General features: G+C 55.9%; 10 protein-coding genes across 10 annotated transcripts; 7 read left to right on the top strand and 3 right to left on the bottom strand.

The window, feature by feature from the left end:
* The first annotated feature begins 425 nt into the window (after positions 1-425).
* Positions 426-1,572, top strand: FA10DRAFT_269694 (hypothetical protein). Its single transcript, XM_025522847.1, has one exon. It carries the CDS (start codon positions 664-666, stop codon positions 1,345-1,347), a length of 684 nt encoding a protein of 227 aa, XP_025374283.1. The 5' UTR covers positions 426-663; the 3' UTR covers positions 1,348-1,572.
* On the top strand, positions 1,570-2,799 carry FA10DRAFT_256377 (phenazine biosynthesis protein PhzF family). The gene has a single exon (XM_025519803.1). The coding sequence runs from the start codon at positions 1,645-1,647 to the stop codon at positions 2,527-2,529; it is 885 nt and encodes a 294-aa protein (XP_025374282.1). The 5' UTR covers positions 1,570-1,644; the 3' UTR covers positions 2,530-2,799.
* Positions 2,787-4,551, bottom strand: FA10DRAFT_234902 (Dolichyl-diphosphooligosaccharide-protein glycosyltransferase 48kDa subunit; the record flags this gene model as incomplete). The annotated part of the gene is made up of 4 exons (XM_025519004.1): positions 2,787-3,251; positions 3,321-3,486; positions 3,600-4,212; positions 4,287-4,551. 4 exons carry the CDS (start codon positions 4,549-4,551, stop codon positions 2,787-2,789), a joined length of 1,509 nt encoding a protein of 502 aa, XP_025374281.1.
* A 206-nt stretch (positions 4,552-4,757) lies between these two features.
* FA10DRAFT_245717 (putative PEP8-vacuolar protein sorting/targeting protein) lies at positions 4,758-6,099 on the top strand (the record flags this gene model as incomplete). The annotated part of the gene is made up of 5 exons (XM_025519385.1): positions 4,758-4,980; positions 5,068-5,419; positions 5,466-5,572; positions 5,674-5,899; positions 5,977-6,099. 5 exons carry the CDS (start codon positions 4,758-4,760, stop codon positions 5,993-5,995), a joined length of 927 nt encoding a protein of 308 aa, XP_025374280.1. The 3' UTR covers positions 5,996-6,099.
* On the bottom strand, positions 6,080-7,352 carry FA10DRAFT_269689 (hypothetical protein). Its single transcript, XM_025522846.1, has 2 exons — positions 6,902-7,352; positions 6,080-6,733 (listed from the first exon to the last, which is right to left on the bottom strand). Exons 1-2 carry the CDS (start codon positions 6,977-6,979, stop codon positions 6,341-6,343), a joined length of 471 nt encoding a protein of 156 aa, XP_025374279.1. The 5' UTR covers positions 6,980-7,352; the 3' UTR covers positions 6,080-6,340.
* Positions 7,353-7,770: 418 nt separating this feature from the next.
* FA10DRAFT_273347 (hypothetical protein) lies at positions 7,771-12,471 on the bottom strand (the record flags this gene model as incomplete). The annotated part of the gene is made up of 6 exons (XM_025523165.1): positions 7,771-8,564; positions 8,650-9,137; positions 9,239-10,009; positions 10,073-10,684; positions 10,718-11,400; positions 11,491-12,471. The coding sequence occupies 6 exons, from the start codon at positions 12,469-12,471 to the stop codon at positions 7,771-7,773; spliced, it is 4,329 nt and encodes a 1,442-aa protein (XP_025374278.1).
* Positions 12,472-14,468: 1,997 nt separating this feature from the next.
* Positions 14,469-15,314, top strand: FA10DRAFT_297501 (hypothetical protein; the record flags this gene model as incomplete). Its single annotated transcript, XM_025524527.1, has 3 exons — positions 14,469-14,514; positions 14,583-14,833; positions 14,889-15,314. The coding sequence occupies 3 exons, from the start codon at positions 14,469-14,471 to the stop codon at positions 15,312-15,314; spliced, it is 723 nt and encodes a 240-aa protein (XP_025374277.1).
* An 88-nt stretch (positions 15,315-15,402) lies between these two features.
* On the top strand, positions 15,403-17,511 carry FA10DRAFT_304486 (hypothetical protein; the record flags this gene model as incomplete). The annotated part of the gene is made up of 9 exons (XM_025525364.1): positions 15,403-15,551; positions 15,622-15,921; positions 15,990-16,066; positions 16,191-16,732; positions 16,825-16,854; positions 16,914-17,052; positions 17,141-17,260; positions 17,329-17,348; positions 17,416-17,511. The coding sequence occupies exons 1-9, from the start codon at positions 15,493-15,495 to the stop codon at positions 17,509-17,511; spliced, it is 1,383 nt and encodes a 460-aa protein (XP_025374276.1). The 5' UTR covers positions 15,403-15,492.
* A 424-nt stretch (positions 17,512-17,935) lies between these two features.
* Positions 17,936-21,039, top strand: FA10DRAFT_193809 (hypothetical protein). The gene has a single exon (XM_025518390.1). The coding sequence runs from the start codon at positions 18,411-18,413 to the stop codon at positions 20,808-20,810; it is 2,400 nt and encodes a 799-aa protein (XP_025374275.1). The 5' UTR covers positions 17,936-18,410; the 3' UTR covers positions 20,811-21,039.
* Positions 21,040-21,266: 227 nt separating this feature from the next.
* FA10DRAFT_223586 (hypothetical protein) lies at positions 21,267-21,532 on the top strand (the record flags this gene model as incomplete). Its single annotated transcript, XM_025518584.1, has 2 exons — positions 21,267-21,350; positions 21,416-21,532. Coding segments are annotated over 2 exons (201 nt in total), but the record flags the coding sequence as incomplete, so codon positions are not given.
* Positions 21,533-22,743: the final 1,211 nt, after the last annotated feature.

The following is a 22,743-nucleotide window of genomic DNA, read 5'->3' as shown; positions in this document are numbered from 1 at the left end:
GCGGACACAGAAGAGCGAGAAGCTAAGCAGATTGGCGATTTCATGCAATGATGGATGCATACTGTCTCCTCTTCTTGCCTTCTGTTTTGTCGCGCAAGAGATGAGCATATTCTGAGATGGATTGTGTCTGCATGTGTGAACGCGGATTTCCGCGCGAGCATAGTAGTGGTGGTAGTAGCTTGTAGTAGTAATTTGTTGCCTTTGCTGTTCCTAACTCCGACCGAGCACGCAACACGTATGTTCGACGTACTACCTGTTGCTGCAGCAAAGGGGGCTAGAGAGCTTTCCATTCGAGCTGTGGCAAGTCGCAAGTGGTAGCTGAATGCTTTGGACTACTACTTGGAACCCAACAGAGCCTTTTTTTTTTTGCCTTTGACGCGCGGGGCTGGCGGCGGGAAATTGCCAACCGGGCAACGGACTTCCAACGACGAAGATGTCTGAACACAACTATTACGTTGAGAAGGTCAAGCGACGTTCCGAGGATGTCTGCCTTCAAGAGCGGGGTAGGTTTTCCCGAATTCGTTAAACATCGTCTTTAGAAAAGGTACAGAGCCGATCGACCGGGGTATAAAGGAAGAGGTTCGCAAGTCATCTGCTCTACCCAAATCCACCAGCTCTCTCTCTCTCTCTCTCTTCTCAGTCATTCAGACAGCAGGACCAGCAATGATGTTGAACAGAAACGCCCTCTTTTGTTTCTCTGCCTCGCTGACCCTCATCGCTTCCTCCGTGAGCGCTGCCTCGGTGGAGAGCATGAAGCGTGACGTCACTGGCGACTGCACCTCGTACGGCCATGCATCGTTGGCCATCCGTCCAAAGAACAACGCCTCGGCGCCCGTCATCTGGGCCGGCATCGTCGACGGGGTCAAGCACAGCGGCATCGACGGCCAGCAGGCCTCCATCATCGTCACGAAGGACAATCAGGGAAAGCCGCTCCAACCCCAGGTCTTTGAATTTGCCAATTGCACCTCGGCAGCAAGGCCTCCTCCGGCCGACTACACGCCGCCGACTTCGGGTCGACCCGTGACGGGCAACGGCATCGTGCGTCCTTGGCATGCGACCAAGCACTGCCTTACCCTTGAGAGCGATAACGAAGGTGCGCGCAATTCGGTTCTCGACTCGAATTGCAACAAGGTGAACGAGGACAACACCTTCTTTTACCATACGATTGCCGCTTCCCACGCAACCATGTACCTCGAGTTTGCCAGCGAGCCCAAGGACATCATCCTCAAGAATACAGCCCACGAGGAGATCCAATTTATCCCACGAGGAACCGGCGGTACTGCTCAAGTCTATGACCTCATCTTCACCGATGCCCAGACCACGTCGGTACCTCCCCCCCAGCTGTAAAGTTTTATGATGCGAAGCCCTCCTTGTTGGGAGGATACCGCCGTAGTCGTGCTCAGCACCTCCAACCTAGCTATCGTTCTCGCTCTCTCAGCTGTTCTTTCCTTTATTTAGCTCACGGGAATGGAAAGTAAGATCAGTCGACCCTCGGACATTTCCATCGGTCCCGCTCGGGATTTTCCGTCCTGACTCGACGCAGAATATAGTATAATATTCCCTGCATTGCCCCAGGCTAGGGTTCTATCGTCTTCCAACAGAAGGGGGGAACAAGAGTCTTTTCAAGAAAGCCTGCTCGACAGCATGCCCCAATCTTCCTTCTATCAGGTCGACGTCTTCACGTCCAAGCCGACGCTGGGTAATCCCGTGGCTGTCGTCGTTGTGCCAAGATATCGCACCTTGAGCCAGCAAGAGATGCAGGGTTTTGCTCGGTGGACAAATTTGTCGGAGACGACTTTCCTTTTTGAGACTGAGGACGACGAATCTTCGTATGACTACCATCTTAAAATCTTTACGCCAAATAGTGAGCTGCCCTTTGCGGGCCATCCTACTTTGGGAAGTTGCCAGGCTTGGCTCCACCATGGCGGGCGACCCAGGCGCGAAGCAAGAGTCGTCCAACAATGCGGCATCGGTAGTGTTGAGATTGCCATCGAGGCAGATGGCAGCCTCTCCTTCGCTGCACCACCCCTCACGAGGTCAGGACCAGTCGAGGATTCCATCGTCGAGAGAGCGTGCATGGCCATGGGCATTACAAAAAGCGCCGTGCTCGATGCGCAGTGGATCGTCAATGGCCCGACGTGGTTTGCACTGCGCCTGGCATCGGCGAATGATGTTCTGGGCGTTGAACTCGGAGCAACAGAGCCGGTAAGCGATCTAATGTGGGGCATCTTTGGTCCCTATATCGGCGGACAGGCACGAGAGGGCGAGCCCGCCTTTGAGGTGCGAGCATTTGCCCCAGGACAGGGAGTCAAGGAAGACCCCGTCTGCGGAAGCTTCAACGCAGGACTGGCTCTCTCTCTGCAGCGGCAATCGCAATCATCTCGCTCCGTCCCAGCGACTTACGTCATCTCCCAGGGGGCTAGGCTCGGTCGCGAAGGTCGAATCGTCGTGCGTGCAGACGAAGCGAATGGCACGACTTGGATCGGTGGCCACGCCATCGTGTGCATTTCTGGGCAAGTAAACCTCTAGCGCTGGCGTCATGTGGGGTGTCAGAAATGCAGTAGATTCTTGTCGTCTGAGAGCAGCAGATGTTCCGAAGGGCGCGACCGACGAGAATGTGGCACATGAGCGGTACTATCACAATCACCACCATCGCTACAACTTCCACCACTACTGTTACTGCTGCTGCTGCTGCTGCTGCTGCTGCTGCTACTACTACTCCGCCGCACTCCAAGCTAAAGTGGTCTTCTCGAAACCTGTATTTATTCTCTAGTAAGACGAATGCATCACTCCTCTTTTCTTTTGTCCTTGCCTCCTTGATCATCGGACGTGATCCAGAGGAGGGAAAAGAGCAAAAAGGCTGTCACGGTCGATGCGGCGCCTGCGACGTAGGGAAAGGCGGCGTGAAGGAAGCGGGGGTGCTCGTCCGAGTTGAGTGGACGGACTGGAGTGGTGTCGCGAGTGTTGACATAGGACCATCCGTGTCTCTTCCAGTCTACGACAAACGTATAGACTCCATGCTTGTCAGGAAGGCGGAAAGTGCTCGAATATCGCGTCGACCGGGGCGTCCTGTCCAGAGATTTCTGCGAGAGGTTGCCGCTGGAAGGCGCCGTGGTGGCAAGCTGGCCACGGGCTGTTAAATTCGTCGTCACGTAGGGATCCAGCATGACGAGCGACACTTGAAGGTCTAGGTCGTTCGGCGCAGGTGTCCACCCGGCCGGCGTGTGTTGCGAGAGGTCAATGTTGAAGGTCTGTAAGTTGTTGCCAAGATGAGCGGCGCACACTTCTGCCATGACGAATCTCGACCAGACAGGACTCACGACAGTGTCCATGATCCGGTACATGTTCTGCACCCGCTTTGCTTGGCTCTCATCTTGCGCATCGAACTCTTCGTAGGATTCCCGTATGTCCGTCTGACTCTGGCGGACGCGCTCGTGTGAGGTTCCCTCCACGCGAATCACTCCGTGGTTCTGGGTGACCCAAGAACTTAGCGTCGAGAGCAAGGCAAGATTGCTCGTGGAAGCAAAGCTGGCGGCACGGTGGAGCAAGGAGATGAGTTTCGGTAGACTTGCTTACGGTCTGGCCACTCGGACACCTACCTCTTCCCATCTTTCGTCTCGATGTTCTTGGTGTCGATTGCTACATTAGAAAAGGCCTCGATGCTGCCCACAAAGGCCACTCTGCCGGCACTACCGACCCTCTTCGGGCTCTGGTCCGGATTTCTCCGGTCCGTGTTGAGGAGCTGAAAGGCTGAGATGAGCGAGACGTCTGCATCGCTGCCCAGCATCAATTCTCTGTCTGGCGAATCAAGCTTGTCGATCGAGGACGCTTCATCTTCCGACAAGGGTCCTTCAAAAGAGTAGGACAGAGAAGCGGGTCGAAGGATGGGAAAGGCCAGTGGGTTGTCGCCGACACGGTGGACAATACCATTCTTGTACAGAAAGGGATCGGCCACAGCTGCAGGTGCTGAGAAAAGTGGGCCAAGAGAAGCGTCAAGCCCATCTTGGACAAGGACAGATGTATGAGTGGGGTCGGACGAGAGCGAGCTAAAGTGATCGACGAGACGGGTCCCTCGCTCGTCGAACTCTACGTCAAATTCGCGTGCGAGGTCTCGATACTGCTCGGCAAGGTTCGAAGAGAGAGCAAAGAGAATGTTGCCGTCCTCTTTGAGGAACTTGACAAGTGCTTGAGGTGTCACATCTGCCGCCAAGGCTAGGAGAGGGAGAGCAAGATGGATTTGAGCAAGTGGACGCCCGACATGCGTCAGACTTCTGCGGAGGGCTCACTCTTGGCTTCGGGCGCAAAGACGATCAGATGGTCAAATGACTTTTCCCCATGGGCCGTCAGGGTGGGAGTCGACTCTTTCGTGGTTCGAAATGCGAGCTCGAGTCCCTGCTTCTCGAGGGCCGAAAAATAGGTGGAATAGGCCGAGCGATCCAGCGTGGCATCCAAGAGCACAAGCGTTCTCGGTCCCGTCGCAGAAGCGCTTGCCAGGGCTGCCGCCAGATATGCCGTCAAGAAAACGACTAATAGGCAATGCGCCGACAACATTGCTGATGTTGCCCACCTTGTTGATGTCGACCCCCAAAAAGGAAGTGAGACTGTAGTAGTGATGGGGCCACGGATGAGGAGAGTCTTGAGGAGAAACAACACTCGTTGCCAGCAAAATCACGTGGAGGTCGACTTGTTCAGTAGGGAACTATTAAGGGTGGGCAGCCGGAAAGACGCTCGACTCCCGCTGCGACGACCGGTGCTCGATGGCCTCCTTTTTCAACTTTGCGTCGCCCGTCGACGTAGACGTGCGCCTCGACGGCGACGAACAGCGGCGCCAGGTCGAGGTCAAGGTCGACAAGGATCGAAGAGAGCGCTGCCCCGTCTACTTTGACGGCGAGAGCGTAAAGGGTCAGGTGCACATTCGCACCCGGGACGGCAAACGTCTGGTCCACGAGGGGATCAAGATTGAGTTTGTCGGATGCATTGGTGAGCAGCAGCGGCGTCGACGGCGATGTTGCCCAGGAATACTCGCTTCATGTCTGTCGACTTGCTCATCCTAGGGAAAACAAACAGAGCTATTCTACGACCGAGGCAACCACTACGAGTTTCTCTCTCTCACGCACCAGCTCGCATCGCCGGGCGAGGTAGCTGCTGGTGGGGGAGGGGCCGTGTATGACTTTGAGTTCAAGAACGTCGAAAAGGCCTACGAATCGTACAACGGCATCAATGTCAAGCTTCGCTACTTTCTCCGCGTCCTTCTCGGCCGGCGCATGGCTGATGTGGCCAAGGAGAAGGACCTCTGGGTTCACTCGTACCGCATGCCTCCAGACAGCAACAATCCTATCAAGATGGAGGTCGGCATCGAGGACTGTCTCCACATCGAATTCGAATACAACAAGAGCAAGCGAGTTTCCCCGGGGCGGGTGTGTGACCTTGTCAAGCTGCTGACGCGCACCTACGCATCTTCTCAGATACCATCTGAAGGACGTCATCGTGGGCAAAATTTACTTCTTGCTCGTCAGAATCAAAATCAAGCACATGGAGCTCTCCATCATTCGAAGAGAGACGACTGGAGCGGGTGGGTGCCTGCCTTAAATCTCTTTTTCTTGCTTTGGCGAGAAACCCCCCTCGAGCTAAAGTCCGCTGTCGAAATCCACTGACCCATCGCCCGTGAAACAGCGCCAAATCAATACAATGAGTCCGAGACCATCACCAAATTCGAGATCATGGATGGCGCGCCTGTCAGAGGAGAGACAATTCCCATTCGCCTCTTTCTTGGCGGCTTTGAGCTGACGCCCACGTTCCGAGACGTCAACAAGAAATTCAGCACCCGCTACTACCTCAATCTCGTCCTCATCGACGAGGAGAATCGGCGGTACTTCAAGCAAAACGAGATTACGTGTTTGTGAGTCGTCGTCACCCCCACCTCCCTTTTGTTCCTTTTCCCTCGTCCCACTCACACCGCTGCGTTGCGTGTCAAAGCCGCATACCCGAGAATTGAAGAGCAAGACCCCTGCCTCTTCCCTTGAAAGCCTTCCCGTTTCTAGAGAGTGTAATTGTATAAGTTGACGCAAGCAGGAGGATAGCATGGCAGGGAAAGCACACATTCCATTCCATAACGGACCAAGAAGACTTCAAAAACCAGAGGGGTAAGGGTAGAGTGTGAAGGGATGCAGACCGGTACATCCAACGAGTAGAAAAAGAAAGGGTCATATGGGGGAAGGAGAGGTATGCAAAGGAGCGTGGGGGGGAGGAGAGGATATGATGGCCCTCGACTCATGATTCACTGACTCAGAAGGCCGGAGACAGAGACAGCGTTAAGAGAACAGGCTGCAGATACTACGTCTCAGAGAGCAGCAAAAAGCAGAGCAACGCCAGCAGCAGCGACTGCGCTCAGGGCAACGGTGGGCACAATCGACGAAGGAGCCGAGTTGGAGTTGGAGCTGCTGCTCGACGATTGCGAAGTCGTGCTCTGGGCCGATGCGGCGCTCGAGGTGACGGAAGCGAGCTCCTTGTATGCCGAAGAGAGGTACGAATTAGCCGTGGAGCTGCCGTACTGGGAGACGAGAGCCTCGCTAAGCGAAGAGGCAAAGGCCGGATCGGCCGTCACCGAGGAGAAGACGGAAGCCGCGGCGGGGATCGTCAGAAGCTTAGATGCCTCGGACAAGAAAGACGAAGGGTTGGCCGCAATCTGAGAGACATCAAGACCGCTTGGGAACGCCTGGCGCTTTTCGAGGGCCTGAAGGACAGATAGTAACAACAAAAAAGGTTAGCAATTCTCTTTCCAGTTCGAGCAGGAGCCGTCTTGTCCATCACAATCCCTTCCTCAAGTGTGATTCTCTTGTTTCACTTCCCTCTCTGGCTTGCCATCGAGGTGCAGTGGCTCACAAGCTTGATTTAGACTCACCGGAGTGGGCGCGGGAGAGTTCGCCCAGACTTGGGTCACCGCGGCAAGAGCAACGAGAGCGACAGCAGACGACCTCATTTTCGCGAGCGGGCTGAAAAAGAGCAATGGAGCCTAGGGGGAGGTTGAAAGAGTGGAAGGAAGGGAGAGACCGAGAGCGGAGGCTGGAAGAGAAGGGAAGGAGAGGGATTGAGGAGCAGAGATGGTGGCGCGAAAGAGAATCGATCGATGGCGACGAGCAGAGTCGGGCGGGCCCGTCCCATGAGGGAAACGGCGCGCATTAGACGATATTGTTGGTTTTGGTTCCCTTGTGCCCCTCTGGTGCCTGGTCCTCGTCGGCATGCACGCGCGCATTGCACAATTTCTAAGACGCGAGAAAATGTGCGATTTTAGCGCCTTGGAAAGAGGGGTGCAGCAGTACAAGCTAGGGTCGCGCGTGCCGAATCCAAACACGGCACGCAGGCAGAAGAGCTGGTAGTAGAGTGTAGTACAGCAGCAGTAGCTAGTGTAGGCAACAGCATTTATGTATAATCGAGTAGTGGTAATTGAGGGTAGTCAGTTGTGGCAGCAGCAGCAGTTTAGTAGTAGTGTGGAACAAGCGGGAGTATAAGTGATGTACTGTATATAGTAGGTGGTAGATGAAGCAGGGTAGTGAGGAGGGTGAAGTAGAAAGGAATCGGGGCTTTCGGGGAGAGGTCAGGATTGCGAGCCTCTGACTGCAAAGAGGAATTGCAATTGTCTTTGAATGGCATCCTTTTTGGCCATGCCAACCAACAGTCGGTCAAGGAACAGAAGGGTGTTAAAGAAGCGGTGGGCAGAAGAGCGATCTTGTTTGGCGTTGACATTAAGCTTGTGCTGGACAAGAGCTAGCTTCATACATCTGCCATGAAGGGCGATCCCCACTTAATGTCCCGGCCCTTGAAAGCGATGAGTTCGGAGAGGGAATTTTTGACATCATTGATGCCGTCGAGGTAGAAAGAAGCCTCGCTGCCCCTATGACCTTCGGTCGAACAAGTGCATGTTATGGGCGCAAATGGAAGGTCGAGGCCATTGACGAATGCAAATGTGCCATCGTCCTTTCCAATAGCGATGACAAAGTCGAACGAGCCCCTGCCCGAGGGATGAAGGTCTTGTCCACCAATCGAAGAGCTGTAGGACGATGCTGCGTTTTTTCCTGCCTCAATCGAGCCGCCGCCAGCGCCAGGACGAGCGGGGGACAAGCCGAGGGCTTCACTGATGCTCCTCGGCCTGGTGGCCTCTACCGTCACTATTCGAGCTGATGAATGTTGGGGCGCAGCATTCGAGGCAGTGCCGACGTCATCAGGGGAATGCTTCTGGGTAGCCACGGCGCTTTCATCGCTGGCCCTTGCGGCACCACCACTACTACTGCCCCGTGTCGTCATGAGCGGAGACCCGACGGCACTGAGGCTGACAATGTGCTGAATCGCAGTCTGTCTCGAGACGTTTTTGGGCATGATGAGAAAAGATTGAGGCCCGGGAATGATCCTGAGCGAGTAGCGTTCTCCAAGCGAGTCATAGATGAGGTTGAGGGCTTCATTCGCCTGTCTCCGGGCCCATTGGGCCGCTTGACTCGAGGCTTCGCCGAGCTTGGTGCTCCAGAACTGCCAGAGAATGGAAGCGCCTCGATCTTCGAGCCAGGAGCCGGCTGAGCCGTGCAAGTATGACTGTCGTCAGCCCACCGTCCCATCGAGTGACACGAAGGCGGCCCGCGCACACATCGGGAAACTCACGAGTTCGCTCGGTAAAGTAGGACAGAAGCTCCTTGACTGGTTCACGCCAAGACAGGTTGGAACCCGCGACCAAACTGGTCCACGTCTTGGGTCCTAATTCCGCGCCCTCGCCCGCATACGACACTTGGCAACCGCTCTCGGAAAGGAAGCCAATCCTCGGCACCTTTTCGGCGATCTGCTCGAGATCTTGCTCTCCTCGGGAGCTCGACAGGTAGACGCGGTTCTTTGCGTCGGCGCACAGCTGCTGCAAAAGGTTCAAAACGTCTGTCGGTACGTGGAACCCTTGCTCATGAATTGCCGCCGCATCATCCTCCATGAGCGTCTCTTCGAGATCAATGAAGAGCAGTCGCGACTTTGCGGCCCGCCATTCGGATGACAGCTGGCCCACTTCGAGCCGAGGAATAAAGGCGTGATTGCGCCTCTCCTGGTCGATGTGAGCGCGTTCAAGCCTTCCTAAGAAGCTTGAAGCCCAATGCGGGGCCGTTTGACTTGTAGGCGAGCGTGACGGTTCATAGTAGTGACGATTGGCGTCGTCAGATTGACATGAAGTGCAGCAAGGGGGAAGAGGGAAATGGAGATGTAGACTCACGTGACAACCTGTCTGTGAAGGTCTTCCCAACGTTGCGCTGCCTCGTCATCATCCATGGTCAGAGCCTTATGGATGGCTGCCGCCACTTGCTTCTTGGCCCAGGGATTGATCCCGATTGCAGCGCGCAATGCCGAATAGCTTCCCGTAAACTCAGAGAGGATCAAAGGTCGATGCTTGGTCTCCTGGCAGATGACCCACTCATGCGCCGTCAGGCCCATCCCTTCCCTCAAACTTGTTGCAAGAAATGCATCGGCCACCGTCAGCAGAGCCAGGTACTGCGAAAAGGTGATGTCCTGGACGTGGAGAAAGACGACGGGCTGATAGGTGAGGGTAGAGTACGTCTTATTGATGCGAGCAACAACCTCGGTCGACGCTGCCGCCTCCTCATTTTCCTCTGTCGTGGCCAGGGCTACCTGGATCAGCACCACCTTGCCCACCCAGCTGGGATTCTCCTCGAGGAAGAGCTCAAAGGCCAGCAGCTTCTGTCGGACGCCCTTGATCCAATCAAGCTTGTCCCTACCCACGATGATCTTCTTGCCCTCATATCTCTCCTTTAGCTTCTCGACCCACTCCGCCACGTCAGGCTCGGCCCTTCGACGATTGAGACTGCGCACGTCGATGCCAATTGGAAAGGGTGACACGGTGACAAAGCCGCCGTGCCCGTCCAGCTGAACCCCCTTCGGCGTAGCGCCCATCTGCAGAATGCGCGTGACCGTTTGCCTAAAGTGGCGGGCGAATCCGAACGTCTGCATCCCAATGAGGTCGGAACCACTGAGTCGTATTCTATCATCAGCGAAACACCGTCTGCCAGACGTACCAGTGCGCATCACTTACAGCATGCCGCGGAGAATCTCATGACGAACGGAAAGACAGCGAAAGAGCTCCGAAGAGGGGAAGGCAATGTGGCAAAAGAAGCCGATGGTGGCGTGGGGCAGCCTTCTGCGAAGCATTTCGGGTAGCAAGAGCAGATGGTAATCGTTGATCCAGATGATGTCACCTGCCCGATATTCTCGCTCGACGGCGTCGGCAAATAGCCTGTTGACCTCCTTGTACCGTCGGAAGCTGTCGTGCTCCGATTCGAGCTCCTTTTCGCTGGGGAGTGTGTAGTGAAAAACAGGCCAGAGAATCTTTTTGGCAAAGTGATTATAGGCCAATTCGAACGTCTCTTCATCGACCCAGACAGGCCTGCTGCTTCTTTCCTCCATGAATCGATCGCTTATGTAGGCCTGCTCGGCTGGGCCCGCCCACTCGTCGTAAGAGAGGCCTGGGGTGCCAATGAAGACTTTGCCTGCACGCATGCGATCGCGTGGAAGCGAATTGACAGCATTGACCAGACCGCCATTACTCGAGGGATTGGGAACAAAGTCGAATGGCGGCAAAGCGACAACATCTTCGTGGTTTTGCTGATCGTCATGCTGCTGCTGCTGCTGCTGTGTCCAATCGAGGCTGTCTCTCGAGCATTGCCGATTTTTTGAAGACGATGATCCAATATTGGATGGTCGCCGGCCTAGACTGGCCCTTTGCGATCGATTTCTCGCATTCTTGTTCCAATAGACTGAGCTCTGCGCTGAGGGTGGTCCAGCACCCTGGGACGTGTTGCGCCCATGTTGCTGCTGCTGCCTTGCTGCCTGTGGTGATGACGACAGCGGTCTTCTCGACCGGCTCTGGCCCCGCGTCTCGTCGGGTCCGTCCGAAGAGCTGAGTGCTGGGGTCGCGTCTCGAGGCTGTCTCTCTTCGTGCTGCGCAGAAGAGGACGCCGAAGGAGCAGCAGCAGCAGCAGCAGCAGCAGTAGCACCTCGGCCATGATCTATGAGGCCTCCGCTTGCTGAAGCGCTGGCACCACGAATGCTGGACAGCTTGCTGGGACCCGGACCAGGTCTGGTCAAGCCTTTAGGCGCCGAATGCGAATGCGTGGACCTCGGCTCGTGGCCCAGCAGCCTCGAGGCTCGCGCTTCCTGAACATCGTTGGCCTTCGTCATGCTGAGGCCAGGCGGTGCCTTGTTGATGACGTGCTGCATGAACGGCTTGGCTGGAGTACGCGAGCCTTGACCAGGCGTCTGCACGCCTCGCATCGGCGTCACGGCGCCTGATCCAAAGGGATTGTGCCTCTCGCTATCACCGGGCGTGCTCGTGGGTGCAGGTTGAATGGCAGACTGCTTAGCCTGTTGAGTAACAAGAGCTTACTCAGATAACAAGGAAGAGAGGGGCAGAGTGTGGGAGGGGAACGGCGAGACGGATCTGGAGTCACTCACCGCTAGATCGCCGATGATGCTCAAAGGCGTCATGGTGCCTGCCTTGCCACCAGCGTGCGCCCCAGGCGTCCTGGTGCCCGAGCTATCGTTTCTGTTTACCGTCTGCGGCTGCTGCTGCTGCTGTTGTTGTTGTTGTGGTTGTTGTTGTTGTTGTTGTTGTTGTTGTTGTTGTTGCTGTTGCTGTTGCTGATGCTGTTGCTGTTGCTGTTGCTGTTGCTGTTGGACTTGCTGCTGCTGCTGCTGCTGAGAGGACGGCAGTGCCAGGTTGGCGTTGTTCGCCGGTGTCATCTTCATGGACGTAGCACTTTGGAGACCTGACGCAGCGTTGAAGCTTGATCGTCGGCTCCGGCTGCTTGTGCCTCCACTAGTCTGAGCAGCGCGGCCGTGATCCGAGGCTGCCGCCACGGGGAGCGAAGAGTCCTGAGGAGGCGAACTAGTGACTATGAGTGGTCTCTGTGACCCACTGGGGCTGGCTCGCCTCGATCGCATCGGCAGCGGCGGCAAACCCGTGTGCCTTTCTGAGGGCGACGATCTCTGCGTGGAGGCAGAGCCCTGGGATGCCTCGTTCATCAAGGTGCTCATGCTGATTTTCTTGTTTTGCTCCGAGAAGCTACTTCTCGTGCTCCTCGGCCTTGGCGCGGTTCCCTCTCGTCGCTCGGCTTTAGTGCGTTGGGCGGGGACCAAAGTCTCGTCTTCGCTGTCCGAGACGGCCACGTTCTCATCCTCGTCGGGCTCCTCGGTGACGACCGGTGCGACGACGTTGGACTGGTTCGAGTTGGCAAGACGCTTGTCCAGCTCGTGCAGCGGGAGGAGTTCCGAGTTCAGGTGCGACGTGGGCGAGGCTGGTTCCGTCTTGGCTGGGTCAGGGCCATCGAGGGGTTGTTGGGCGGTAAAGTTGAAGCTGGCGTCATCGACATCTTGGTGAAAATGAAGCGTGTCGGGCAAGAAGAGATGGACGAGGAGTAATCGATGGCCAGCCATTATCTGTGGAAGGCACACAGAAGTATGCGTGCTGTATTGCAAGTCTCTCTGACGATGCTTCTTGTCCAGCGTCCAATTGTACAAGCCAAAAAGACCTTTTTTGGCGGCCCAGGAAAGAGAGGGGAAGGAGAGAGAAGAGCGATTGAAAAGAAAGAAAAAAATAGAAAGATTGGAGGAGTGCGTCCGTGCGCCCTAAATCTCGGATTCTTCGCCTAGTCGGTCTCCCACGTCGTCGTCCGCAGTGATGACTAGTAGTGCCTCACTGCAGTCTTGCTGAGCGGTCGATGAATCAACAAGCTCAGGGTAAGACAGCTTAGGAACAGTATGTTCGGGTTTAGCAAGGTAGTGCAAGCGACGAATACCAGTGGCCGCACGTCGGCATCCACCGCACCTTCCTCCACCTTCCTCTACTTTAGCCGCCGTCAGTGCCGAGAATTTCCGATTTGGCTGGTTCCGATGGAAAAGAAAGCCTCGAGTTTAAGGCACTTCGCACGTCTTCTTTTCTGTACGCTCCGTAACCTTTCTCCTTGGGTCAACCCTACCCAGCCAGGAGCAGGAGCAAGCCACAGTTGGAGCTCAGACAGTCCGAAACACCATGGCCACGGCCATGGAAGGAGGTTTCGCACACCATCTTGTGAAGACATGCGGGAACCAGGTGTTTGCTCCCTCTGAAACGTAGAACGACACAATGAAAACAAGTGCTGCCACCTCCTTCCAGCTCCATTCATAGGCCTGCTCAGAGATCTTCGGGAAATGCTGAGTTGGCGACAGGTACACAGCAAAATAGGTGATTTAAGGCATATCTCTTGCGAATGCGGGCGGCGGCTGTAAAGAAGATTTTTTTGTAACTGATTCTTACGAGCATACGGAGCATAACTTGATGTGGTGGGTTTGCTAGCAGTCACGGGGCTCTCTATGAGGTGACAGATTGACCGAGGCCAAGCATGGATATTGACAGGGCCTTATCAAATAAATCGGCGAATACTAGTGGTTTCGCCCGTGGTGGGCGGCTCATCTGGCCGGGGAGTATTGGCCGGGGAGTATTGGTGTCGTAGCAATTGGCGCCCCCCAACGAGTGCGGTGAGGCTTCCGAGGGTCTCTTAGATCGTCAAAGAGGGGAAATGTGCTGCTTCATCCCTGCCGTCGTAACACAGTCTCGCATTAGTTCGAGACTTTGGGTGGTTGGGCGCCTTCCTCGCTTTGCTTGAAAATGGTTCTGGGACAAAGATGAGAGCGTGTTATGCTCGACCACAAGCGCTGCCTCTAGCTTTTGGCCTCGATCACTCATCTACTTGTGGGACTTAGCGTTGAAGAGCTGTTGGGCTTCATCAGAGCTGGTAAATAGCATAGGCCTTCTTCCTTCCAAGTGTCTCCATGTTTGCTGATCGAGCAGTAGTGTCATGCGTTGCTCCAAGGAAGACACAGACACTTACCTTGCATAAGCTAGCTTGGGATTGCCGTGGAATCCGCTTTCTTCACGTATCCGAATTCTTCACGTATCCGATCGTGACATGGACTCGCGAGCTAGTGCGGAGTTACTACTGGCAGTCATTCGAGGTGCACGTCAATCACCAGTGCCGCTATATCGATCCCGTGTCTGTATACCATCATTACAGTCAGTTCGTGATGCCCTTTTCATCCAACGGTAGAGCAAGAATCTATCATATGATATTGTGACGAGAGGTAACACCAAAAAACAAAACATCACATAACATCACATAACATAACACTTTTACCGTCTGAGGCCAAATCTGACTCGAAGCCGAGCCTTCTCGAGTTTTGGCGTTGGGCGTAGACCAAAAGACGCCTACAAGGGCGAATTATATAAGAGAAGCAAGAAGACCATCAGATACCGCAAAGAAGGCTTCGTTGCTCCCACCACAACCATATCTATATGGTCTCGCTTTCACTAGAAGCACGCAGGAGACGGACATCCCCGTGCGCCAACATCAATCTTCTGTTGGAGGCTGACGTGCTCAAAGAACAGCAAGATCGACATGATCGCGCAGATGAGGCAGGACAGCAACCACGACCAGGCCAGGGGTTCGCGCTTTACAGCCCTCGTGGTTGCTTTCTTGCTGATGAGGATTGGACGCCATGTCGAAGGGTAGAAAAAGAAGACACCGAGGCTGATTTCCTCGACAAAGAGGCATCACTCATTTCCAACATAAAAAAGAGCTCGAAGCGCGAATGGGGCAGCCCTTCTTCCGTTTTATCCTTTCGCTTTTCCGGCGAAGCTGAAGGCGAACGCGAGCAAGAAGACAGGCACCGGAATAACGTCGTCCTGACACTACTTACCGTCGTCGGTGGCTTCTGGCTTCTCATGATCTCGTGTCTGGGCTTCAAATTCTTTGGCGGCAAGGTGAGTTGAATTGACCAAGAAGTAGCGACGCAGCGATGGGCTCAACAGGGTCTAGTATAATCTCCGTGCTCCTGATCGGCTGGCCGAGTATATCAACACATCACCAACCGCTTCGACGCAGCTCTTCACCTTCCTCGGCGTTATTTTGGGCGAGATAACGTTATTGCTTTGGGGCAATGCCATTGCTCACTTTGCCACGAGGCGTTTGGCATACAAGCAGCCCAGAACAGAGCTTCTGACATTTGCAGCCCTCAATGAGATGCTCCGCGCAGGCTATACGCTCTCGAGACGCAGACCGCTTTGGCCAGCAGTCACCCTTTTTATCTTCCTTACCAACACTTTCTTGCCTTCGGCTTTTTCGACGCTCCTCTATCCCAAGCCGATGGTGTACATCGTTCCATTTCACGGTGTTGAACTCGACGAACTGAGCGGCGACTTTGCAGCTGCAGTCGCCTTTATGCCAGTGAGGAGTCTAGAATAATGAAGAAAAATGGAGGCAAAACTGATGTGAAGAGGGGGAATAAAAGGCGGCGACATTTCCCAATCCGGCCAATCTGTCGTGCGGAGCACAGCACATTTCCGACTTGTGGACTTTTGCACAGCATCCAGGCATCATCTTCGATCCCTGTCCATCGCTAGACGATGTACAGACACTAATCATGGCGGGCAGGGCAAAATTGGAAGAAGCTCTGAGCGAACACGAGCCTCTCTTTAAGCTGTGAGTCGCCATTCTGTCGGAATTGCATCTCAATTGTGCTCTATCTCTGATTTCTTGCCATTCTCGATAGTCCAGGAAGTGTTACGTATGTAGGCGGTACGGGTGGAACTGCAACCCTGGGACCGGACGGTGTTCTTCCTTGGGGTTCCTGGCGTAAGCCACCGAGACGTGCTCCTCGGGCAGCAGGCTTCAACCACACGTATGAGCTGATTCAACAGGGGTTGACGGTGGATGTCATGTGCTGGCCGCCTCGTACCGAGCGCGAAAGAAGCATCCTCACCGTGGCGCTGACGGAAACGCCACACCTAGCCCGTGTTACCTTACAATGCAACGTGGATGGCGGCAATGGGAAGGACATCTCCTACCAGTAGTAAGCACTATATTCCACTGTTGCTGAGCATCTACGCTTGACTGCTGAATATGTGACGACTCTCAAAGTGTCGGGAGTAACTCTATCGTTGTCAGGGGGTGTTCAAACAAAGACGCAGACGGTCGAGATGATCCAGATACTACCGGTAGGTTCTCTTCCCTACAAACTTACGCAGATCCTCCCACCTCCGTTCCTATACATACCAAGCAGAGAACTGGAGAGAAGAAGAAGAATGGCTCTTGCTCACACAATTCTTCGGCTCTCCGCAGTCATGTACTTCAAAGATGCAGGTGCCGAGCTTTTTGCTTCTGTGTCGGAGCTTGGCGGTGACTTGATATGCTCGCTTCGACCGAGGTGGACAAGCAATCTGGTCCAGTATGTTTCCAATCGACGCTGGATCAACGTCACTGAGCTCAGAGAAGGGAGGCCAAATAGGCTTAGCGGCTACGATGGCGAACTCGGCCCTGGAAACCACTCTTTTTCGCCTACCAGCGAAGTCTCCAAGAGGGACTTCTTCGCGTATTACGCTCGACTTCTAATCGTGCAAAATCCGCTGGCAGCCGTCGGCCACGCATTCGTCTACTCGAGCACCCTTTCGTCGGTCATAAATGCCACCAAGAGAACATCCCCCCAGGACACCTCTTCATTGCAGAGCCCCAACACCAACCTGACCTCGCCTGCAAACCTCTGGGGAACGGTTCTGTACGGTAAGACAGGTGCCATACAGAGTCTTGCCAACTTCAATGCCCGAATGAATGCACGAAGAGCTACGACGTGGATTCAACCTGATCAAGTGGCACAATTTATCCAGGTACGATGTGGAAGGATTGCTTTTCCTGATCCAGACTTTGATGATCTCATATCTGGCGTCTCTGCACTCTCCCTTTTTTTCTCCACGATAAGGGTGTCTTCGAGTATTCTGCCACATCTCAGGTGACTGACTCTTCTTGGCATGCAACCCAGACGATGCTAACTTAATGACCTTGCTCTAGCGTGAATGGTTTCAGGCCATGGCGGTGGAAAGCGGCCGCGGTGGCGGATTCCACGGTCCGATTTCAGAGCAAAACGGTACTCGAAGGGTCTTTGGGCTCTGGCATGGGGCAACGGTAGGATGGGGCTCGAGCACTCAAGGTAAGCGATCGTTGTAATTGGCCCGGATGTCTTTCTGGGCCGACAGCAATCCCGTCCAAGATCGGTGACTGACGTCACGCACTCAAAGAATCTACAAACACCATCGGCTACCTCTCTTTACTGCCCATCGTCCTCTTTGCTTTGGCCAGCTGGGCCCTCATTGGGTGGACACATTGGATCGACGATCCTCCCGACGGACTCAATGCGGGTGAAGTTGCATTGGCACAAGATACTCGCCAGGATAGAAGAAAGCTGACAATGCATCATGCATGACAGCAATTGATCCGACAGATTGGGTGAGCTTGATACACACGCCCCTTGTTGAAGACAAAGTTCTTATCCAATTCGACCTTTCCACGCAAGATGTCGGCAGTTATTGCAGCTTCCCAAGGCGGCCTCCGCTACGCCTTTGACAAGAACGCTCTGATGACCACCAAAGGGATGAAGGGAGCACGGTGAGTCTCTTTCCACAGCGTCTTGAGCAGACGAAGATGGTCTGATTGCGTTGTATTTAGAAAAGTGAAGGTATCGCTAGGACAGGTGAGTCTTGGCTGTCTGACCCCACGACTAGCCTCGAAAGAGGTAAAGGAGGATCACGGCTCGTTGCATTGACTCCTAGAGCCATCAGCATGGATGCAGCTGCTGACTTGTCACACACACACGAACATTCTCTCACACCCATTCACCGACTTAGATCGTCGACGATTCTAACGATACGCGGATCGGGCTTGTCTGCCAAGCGCACGGTGCTGAATGTTGTAGGTGTGGTGGAGAATGACCATAGGCAATAGAGGTTTCCACGTGGAAGTCCGCAGCGTGGGCCACCCTTGCCTAGACTCGAGCAATACAAAATGTTGGATAGAGAAGTTTTTGTATTTGGTCTCTTGGCCCACGAGGCAAAAGGGACCTGAGAGACGGCGAGGCGACTGACTGAGAAGGCAGGCCGAGCGGGCAGGCAAGGTGAGGGGACCGGACTCCACCCTCACCGTTCTGACCAAAGTCTATCTAGGCAGGCGGCGGCTGACAATTTGCCAACAGCACACCGTCTACACTCGATCCCCGTGATCCTGACCCTGCGATCCCTTGATTTGAAGCAAGTGGCAACGCAAGCTGAAAACAGTCGAGAGGAGACACCGGGGTCGGACGAGGAGATCAGTGGCGCGCTTCCCATCTTGTTGGCATCGAGGCGGCGACGGGCATCAAGCAAGCTTAGATGACCTCCTGGCAAGCAGGATCGTCTCGCCAACGACTCGTCTCGGTCTCTCCTTGCAGCCTCTTTGCTTTTGACCACGACCATCACCCACGCGGCTATCAGCGGCATCGAGGTGACAATCAGCACCTGTTAAGCCTCGGGCGCAATGACAAAGGCAAAGCTGCCGCCAAGGAGCCAGCCTCCCTCCTCGAGGCCACCGCCGCCGGCATTCCCGGCACCTCGAGCTCCTTCGCCCCCTTCGACACAGTCGCCAAGTCAAGCGCCCTCGTCACTGGCAGGCCACCCGCACGAAGCTCTCGTGGCCGACGCGGCCGCCGTGGCAGCGGCAGCGGCGGCTGCCAAGAAGAAGAAGAAGAAGGGCAAGGCGAAAAAGACGGACGATGGGCTCGAGTCGCTTCCTCCTCTGCACCCCCATGGCTACGGCCAGTCGCCCTCGGGTCCCTTTACCGCAACAGCCCAGGCCCAGGCCGACCTTCTCTCGACGGCCAGCGAGCTGTACAGGAGAATGGAGGCGGACCCCCAGGGGATTCCCGACGACGACGCCTACTGGACCTCGTTGCCCGCCCACCTGAGAACATTCATCCGCAATGCCCTTCCCCTTGGTCAGCTGCCCGCATCGGCGCAAGCGGTCGCCAGCACAAACGACGCCAATTCACGCCAAGCTTCGACGCAGGCCATGATCGCCGTCGCGCAGCAGCTCGCGCAGGCGGCGCACGCTTCGCAGCGCCACCTTCAGCAGCATCCACCTGGCCCGAATTCGCACCCTTCTTCGGCTTTTTCATCGGTGCCCTTTGATCCTTCGGTGTTTGCCGACCTAGCTCTGCATCCAGAGCAAGCCTTACCGCTTCACCCTCACCCCAATTCGTCACCAAACAGCCCTCACGCACATCACAACAGCCACAACACCATCACCGCCACCAACAACAGCCACCTCCATCATCATCATCACCACCACCTCCACCGGCACCAGGCTCACGACGACGATCTTGAAAATGCCCTGTACAGCTCCGCCGCGGCGGTGCCGAATCCACCGCCGACTCGACCGCCAGGAGAGCCGCTGCCGGCGCCAGTGGTCCTGGTCAATGAATACGGCGAGGAGAGGGGCGAGTTTGAAGACGATTACTATTCGGATGAAGAGCTCGATGCTCACGAGGCTGCCTCGTTGGACGGCACACGAGATGGCCTCGGCCCGCTCAGCAACGGTGCCAATGGTCTCGTGGCTCCTCCCTCGGGCGGCGGTGGCGGCGGTGGTGGCGGCGGCGGCGAACAGACTTCGACGAAGAAGAAGAACAAAAAGAAGAAGAAGAAAAGCGGGGCCACCGATCTGGCTGCTGCACCACCGCCGCCTCCCCCGCCACCACCATTGGCGCCTCTCCTGTCCCCTCAGAGCCTGGCGAATCCCAAAGCGACGATACAGAACAATGCTCCGACATCGAATGTCAATGCCCTACACCCGGCGAGCAACAACAACCACCGGACTACTTCAACGGCCCCACCAGCGCCGAGCTCCAGAGCGGCAGGCAAGCAGCCAATGACTTTTTCATCTACAGCTGCCGGAAAGGCGCCTGCAGGCGGTCGTCACCCCACATCGGCCAACGGCATCGGTCACGGTCACGGCCACGGCCACGGCCACGGCGCCGTAGCAGCGGCCACTGGAGGCTTGGGCAAACGGACGGCGTCGGTGGCTGCCGCTGGTCACCCTGGAGGCCCTGCCTCCGTCAACGGGGTTGTCACTGGTGGTGTCGATCGGACGCAGCAGCAGCAGCAGCAGCAGCAGCAGCAGCAGCCTCAGCAGGCACCAAAAGTCTGGTCATCAAGCAGTGCAGAAGAGCGCGAAAAAATCAAGGAATTTTGGCTGTGTCTCAATGACAAGGAACGACGATCGCTGTTGAAGGTGGAGAAGGAGGCGGTCCTTCGTAGGATGAAGGAGCAGCAGAAGCACCTCTGCTCCTGCCGTGTCTGTGGCAGGAAAAGACACGCCATCGAGGACGAGCTCGACGTCCTCTACGAGGCCTACTACGTGGAGCTCGAGCAGTACGCCAGCCACCAACAGCAGTATGCTCACAGCGGAGGAACCATTCCACCCCCACCTGGGCCTGGTCCATTTCCTGGTAGCGTGGCCTTGGACAGCACGGGCGCCGTCATTGGCGGGAATTCCCTCTCGCGATCGTCGGCGACGGCACGAGGTGCGACTCAAACTCGAGGTGCTGGCCAACCGCAACCTCTGGCGCCGACCGGTAAGAAGGTGACATCGCTTCCTCCCGATGACGATGAGGGCTACGACGATGAGGATCTCGAAGACGATGAATATGAAGATGATTACGACGACGAAGAGGACGAAGAGGATGACGAAGACCTCGATGAGCCTGAGACCAAGGCTAGTTCTGGTCGTCGCCGGCCTGCAAACGCGACGAGCAAGGCTCACTCCAGCGGCGATTCGTTCTTCAACCTCGGCTCTTCGCTTACTGTCAAGGGTGGGTCATCAACTTTGCTTCATCTCTCTTCCCCCTTGCCCCTCTTCCCTCTTCCTATGAACATCGCATGACTAACTCGGCTCGCGGCCGCCCCCTTTTTCTTTCTTTGTCTCTCCTCTCCTCTCCTCTCTTCTTCCCCTTGCGCTTGCCTTCGCTTACCTCACCGGCTCTTCTCTGGGCCGATTGTGACCAGGAGGCATCTTGACTGTCGCCGACGACCTTCTCAGAAACGATGGGCAGAAGTTCCTCGAGATGATGGAGCAGCTGGCTGAGCGTCGTTCGATTCGAGAGGACGAGGTCCGGGCCATTGTAGAAGCCCACGAGTTGGATGAGGAGTTCGAAGACGTTGATGTCGACGAGGAAGAGGAAGTGGACGAAGAAGACGAGGAAGGAGAAGAGGAGTTGGTGGAAGAGGATGATGAAGTCGAAGATGACGAGGACCCTGAAGCGGTACGTGGGCAACTAGCTGTCGCATTGCGTCTTCACCGTTGCTAAACTGTTGCCCTTTCCTGCCTGTCCAAACATAGCGCATGGAGGAAGGCCGGCGCATGTTCCAGATTTTTGCTGCGCGCATGTTCGAACAGCGGGTCCTGCAGGCGTACAGGGAAAAGGTGAGCGAGGTAACGCAGGCTGCCAAAGTAGACTGTTATTTGCTCAGACTCCGTCTTGCACGCAGATTGCCCAAGAACGTCAACTTCAGCTTCTTCGCGAGCTTGAGGCCGAGGATCAGGCCGAGAAGGAGAAGGAAGCCAAGAAGCAGAAAGAGAATCAGAAAAAGAAGGACAAGAAGAAGCAGGCCAAGCAGCAAAAAGAAGAGGAGAGGTTGCGTCTCGAAAGCGAGAAGGCTGCCGAGGCTGCTGCCGCAAAGGAGAAGCTGGAGAAACAGCGCGAGGCCGAGCTCAAGCGCCAGGAAGAAGTTCGGCTGAGACGAGAGGCCGAGAAAAGGGCGCAGCTTGAGGAGAAGATTCGCAAAGATGAGGAGAAGCGCAAACGTCAGGAAGAGGAACGAGCTAGGGATGCCGAAAGAGAACGGAAAAAGCGCGAGAAGGACGAGAAAGCTAGACTGGAACGGGAGAGAAGGGCGCAGGCAGAGGAGGTTGCCAAACGTACCAAGGAACAGCGGGAAGCAGAGGCGGCAGAGAGAAAGGCTAGAGAGGAGACGGGTAAGAAGGCAGAAGAAGCCCTTGCCTCCTCCTCCTCCTCCTCTCCCACCTCTTCGTCTCCCGCTCACTCTGCACCATCGAACAAGAAGATCTCCACTCCTCCCCGTCCAGCTGCTGGCGCAGCCTTGTCTGAAGCCAATTTGCCGTACAATGCGACGTCCGATAACGATGCTGCGTCCCCCCCAAGCAGCCGATCGACGATTCCAACTGCACCGCGATCACCAGCGTCAGCAGTACCGCAGTCTGCTGCTGGTCACCGCAGCAACCGAGTCGCTGGTGTCCTCTCCTCACTGCCGCCTTCCTCGCCCAGTCCCAGCGGTGCCCATAGCCGCGTGGCACCCACTGGCCCGACTCCCCGCCCTCATCCACCTCCGGGCGTTGCTCGCCCTACTAGCGGCGGCTCTAATGGTCCTGCTCCTCTGGCCGCCACCTCTTTGTCTTCGCTGCCTGCCCCCCCTCAAGGACTGCCTCCTCGACCAACAACGTCTCTTGTTGGTCCTGCTCCTTCGTCGTCGCATGGCCATGGCGCACCGCTATCCGCCCCTTCCTCAACCTCACTCCCACGGCCACCTCTAGCCGCTCCAGGTGGGGCAGGTAGCAGCGGGCTCGCTGCTGCTAGTGCTGCTCCCTTGTCGGCAGGACCTCACGTTTCTTCGACGCCTTCTGCAGTCGGACTTGCCAATGGTGCTACCACCTCGCCGCCCACGCAGTCCTCACTTGGGCCTCATTCTACCGCTCCTGGTCATCAGCAGCATCAGCAGGGCTTGCAGCAAAGCTCATCGACGCCACCATCATCGTCGCCCTTTGCTCAACCTCCACAGCCGCAGCAGCAGCCGCCGGT

The sequence above is a fragment of the Acaromyces ingoldii genome (genome assembly GCF_003144295.1).
Source record: "Acaromyces ingoldii strain MCA 4198 unplaced genomic scaffold FA10scaffold_8, whole genome shotgun sequence".
In the NCBI taxonomy this organism is placed as follows: Eukaryota; Fungi; Basidiomycota; class Exobasidiomycetes; order Exobasidiales; family Cryptobasidiaceae; genus Acaromyces; species Acaromyces ingoldii.
The sequence above is the reverse complement of the archived record's forward strand: the minus strand, read 5'-3'. Positions and strand labels throughout refer to the sequence as shown.

What these genes read in the sequence shown, in the direction of transcription:
- FA10DRAFT_269689 (XM_025522846.1), bottom strand. Translation starts at nt 6,979, where the DNA reads ATGAGGTCGTCTGCTGTCGCTCTCGTTGCTCTTGCCGCGGTGACCCAA. An exon ending in ACTCTCCCGCGCCCACTCCG is followed by an intron (nt 6,734 to 6,901) that starts GTGAGTCTAAAT and finishes TCTGTCCTTCAG; the next exon opens with GCCCTCGAAAAGCGCCAGGC.
- FA10DRAFT_193809 (XM_025518390.1), top strand. Translation starts at nt 18,411, where the DNA reads ATGACAAAGGCAAAGCTGCCGCCAAGGAGCCAGCCTCCCTCCTCGAGG.
- FA10DRAFT_256377 (XM_025519803.1), top strand. Translation starts at nt 1,645, where the DNA reads ATGCCCCAATCTTCCTTCTATCAGGTCGACGTCTTCACGTCCAAGCCG.
- FA10DRAFT_269694 (XM_025522847.1), top strand. Translation starts at nt 664, where the DNA reads ATGATGTTGAACAGAAACGCCCTCTTTTGTTTCTCTGCCTCGCTGACC.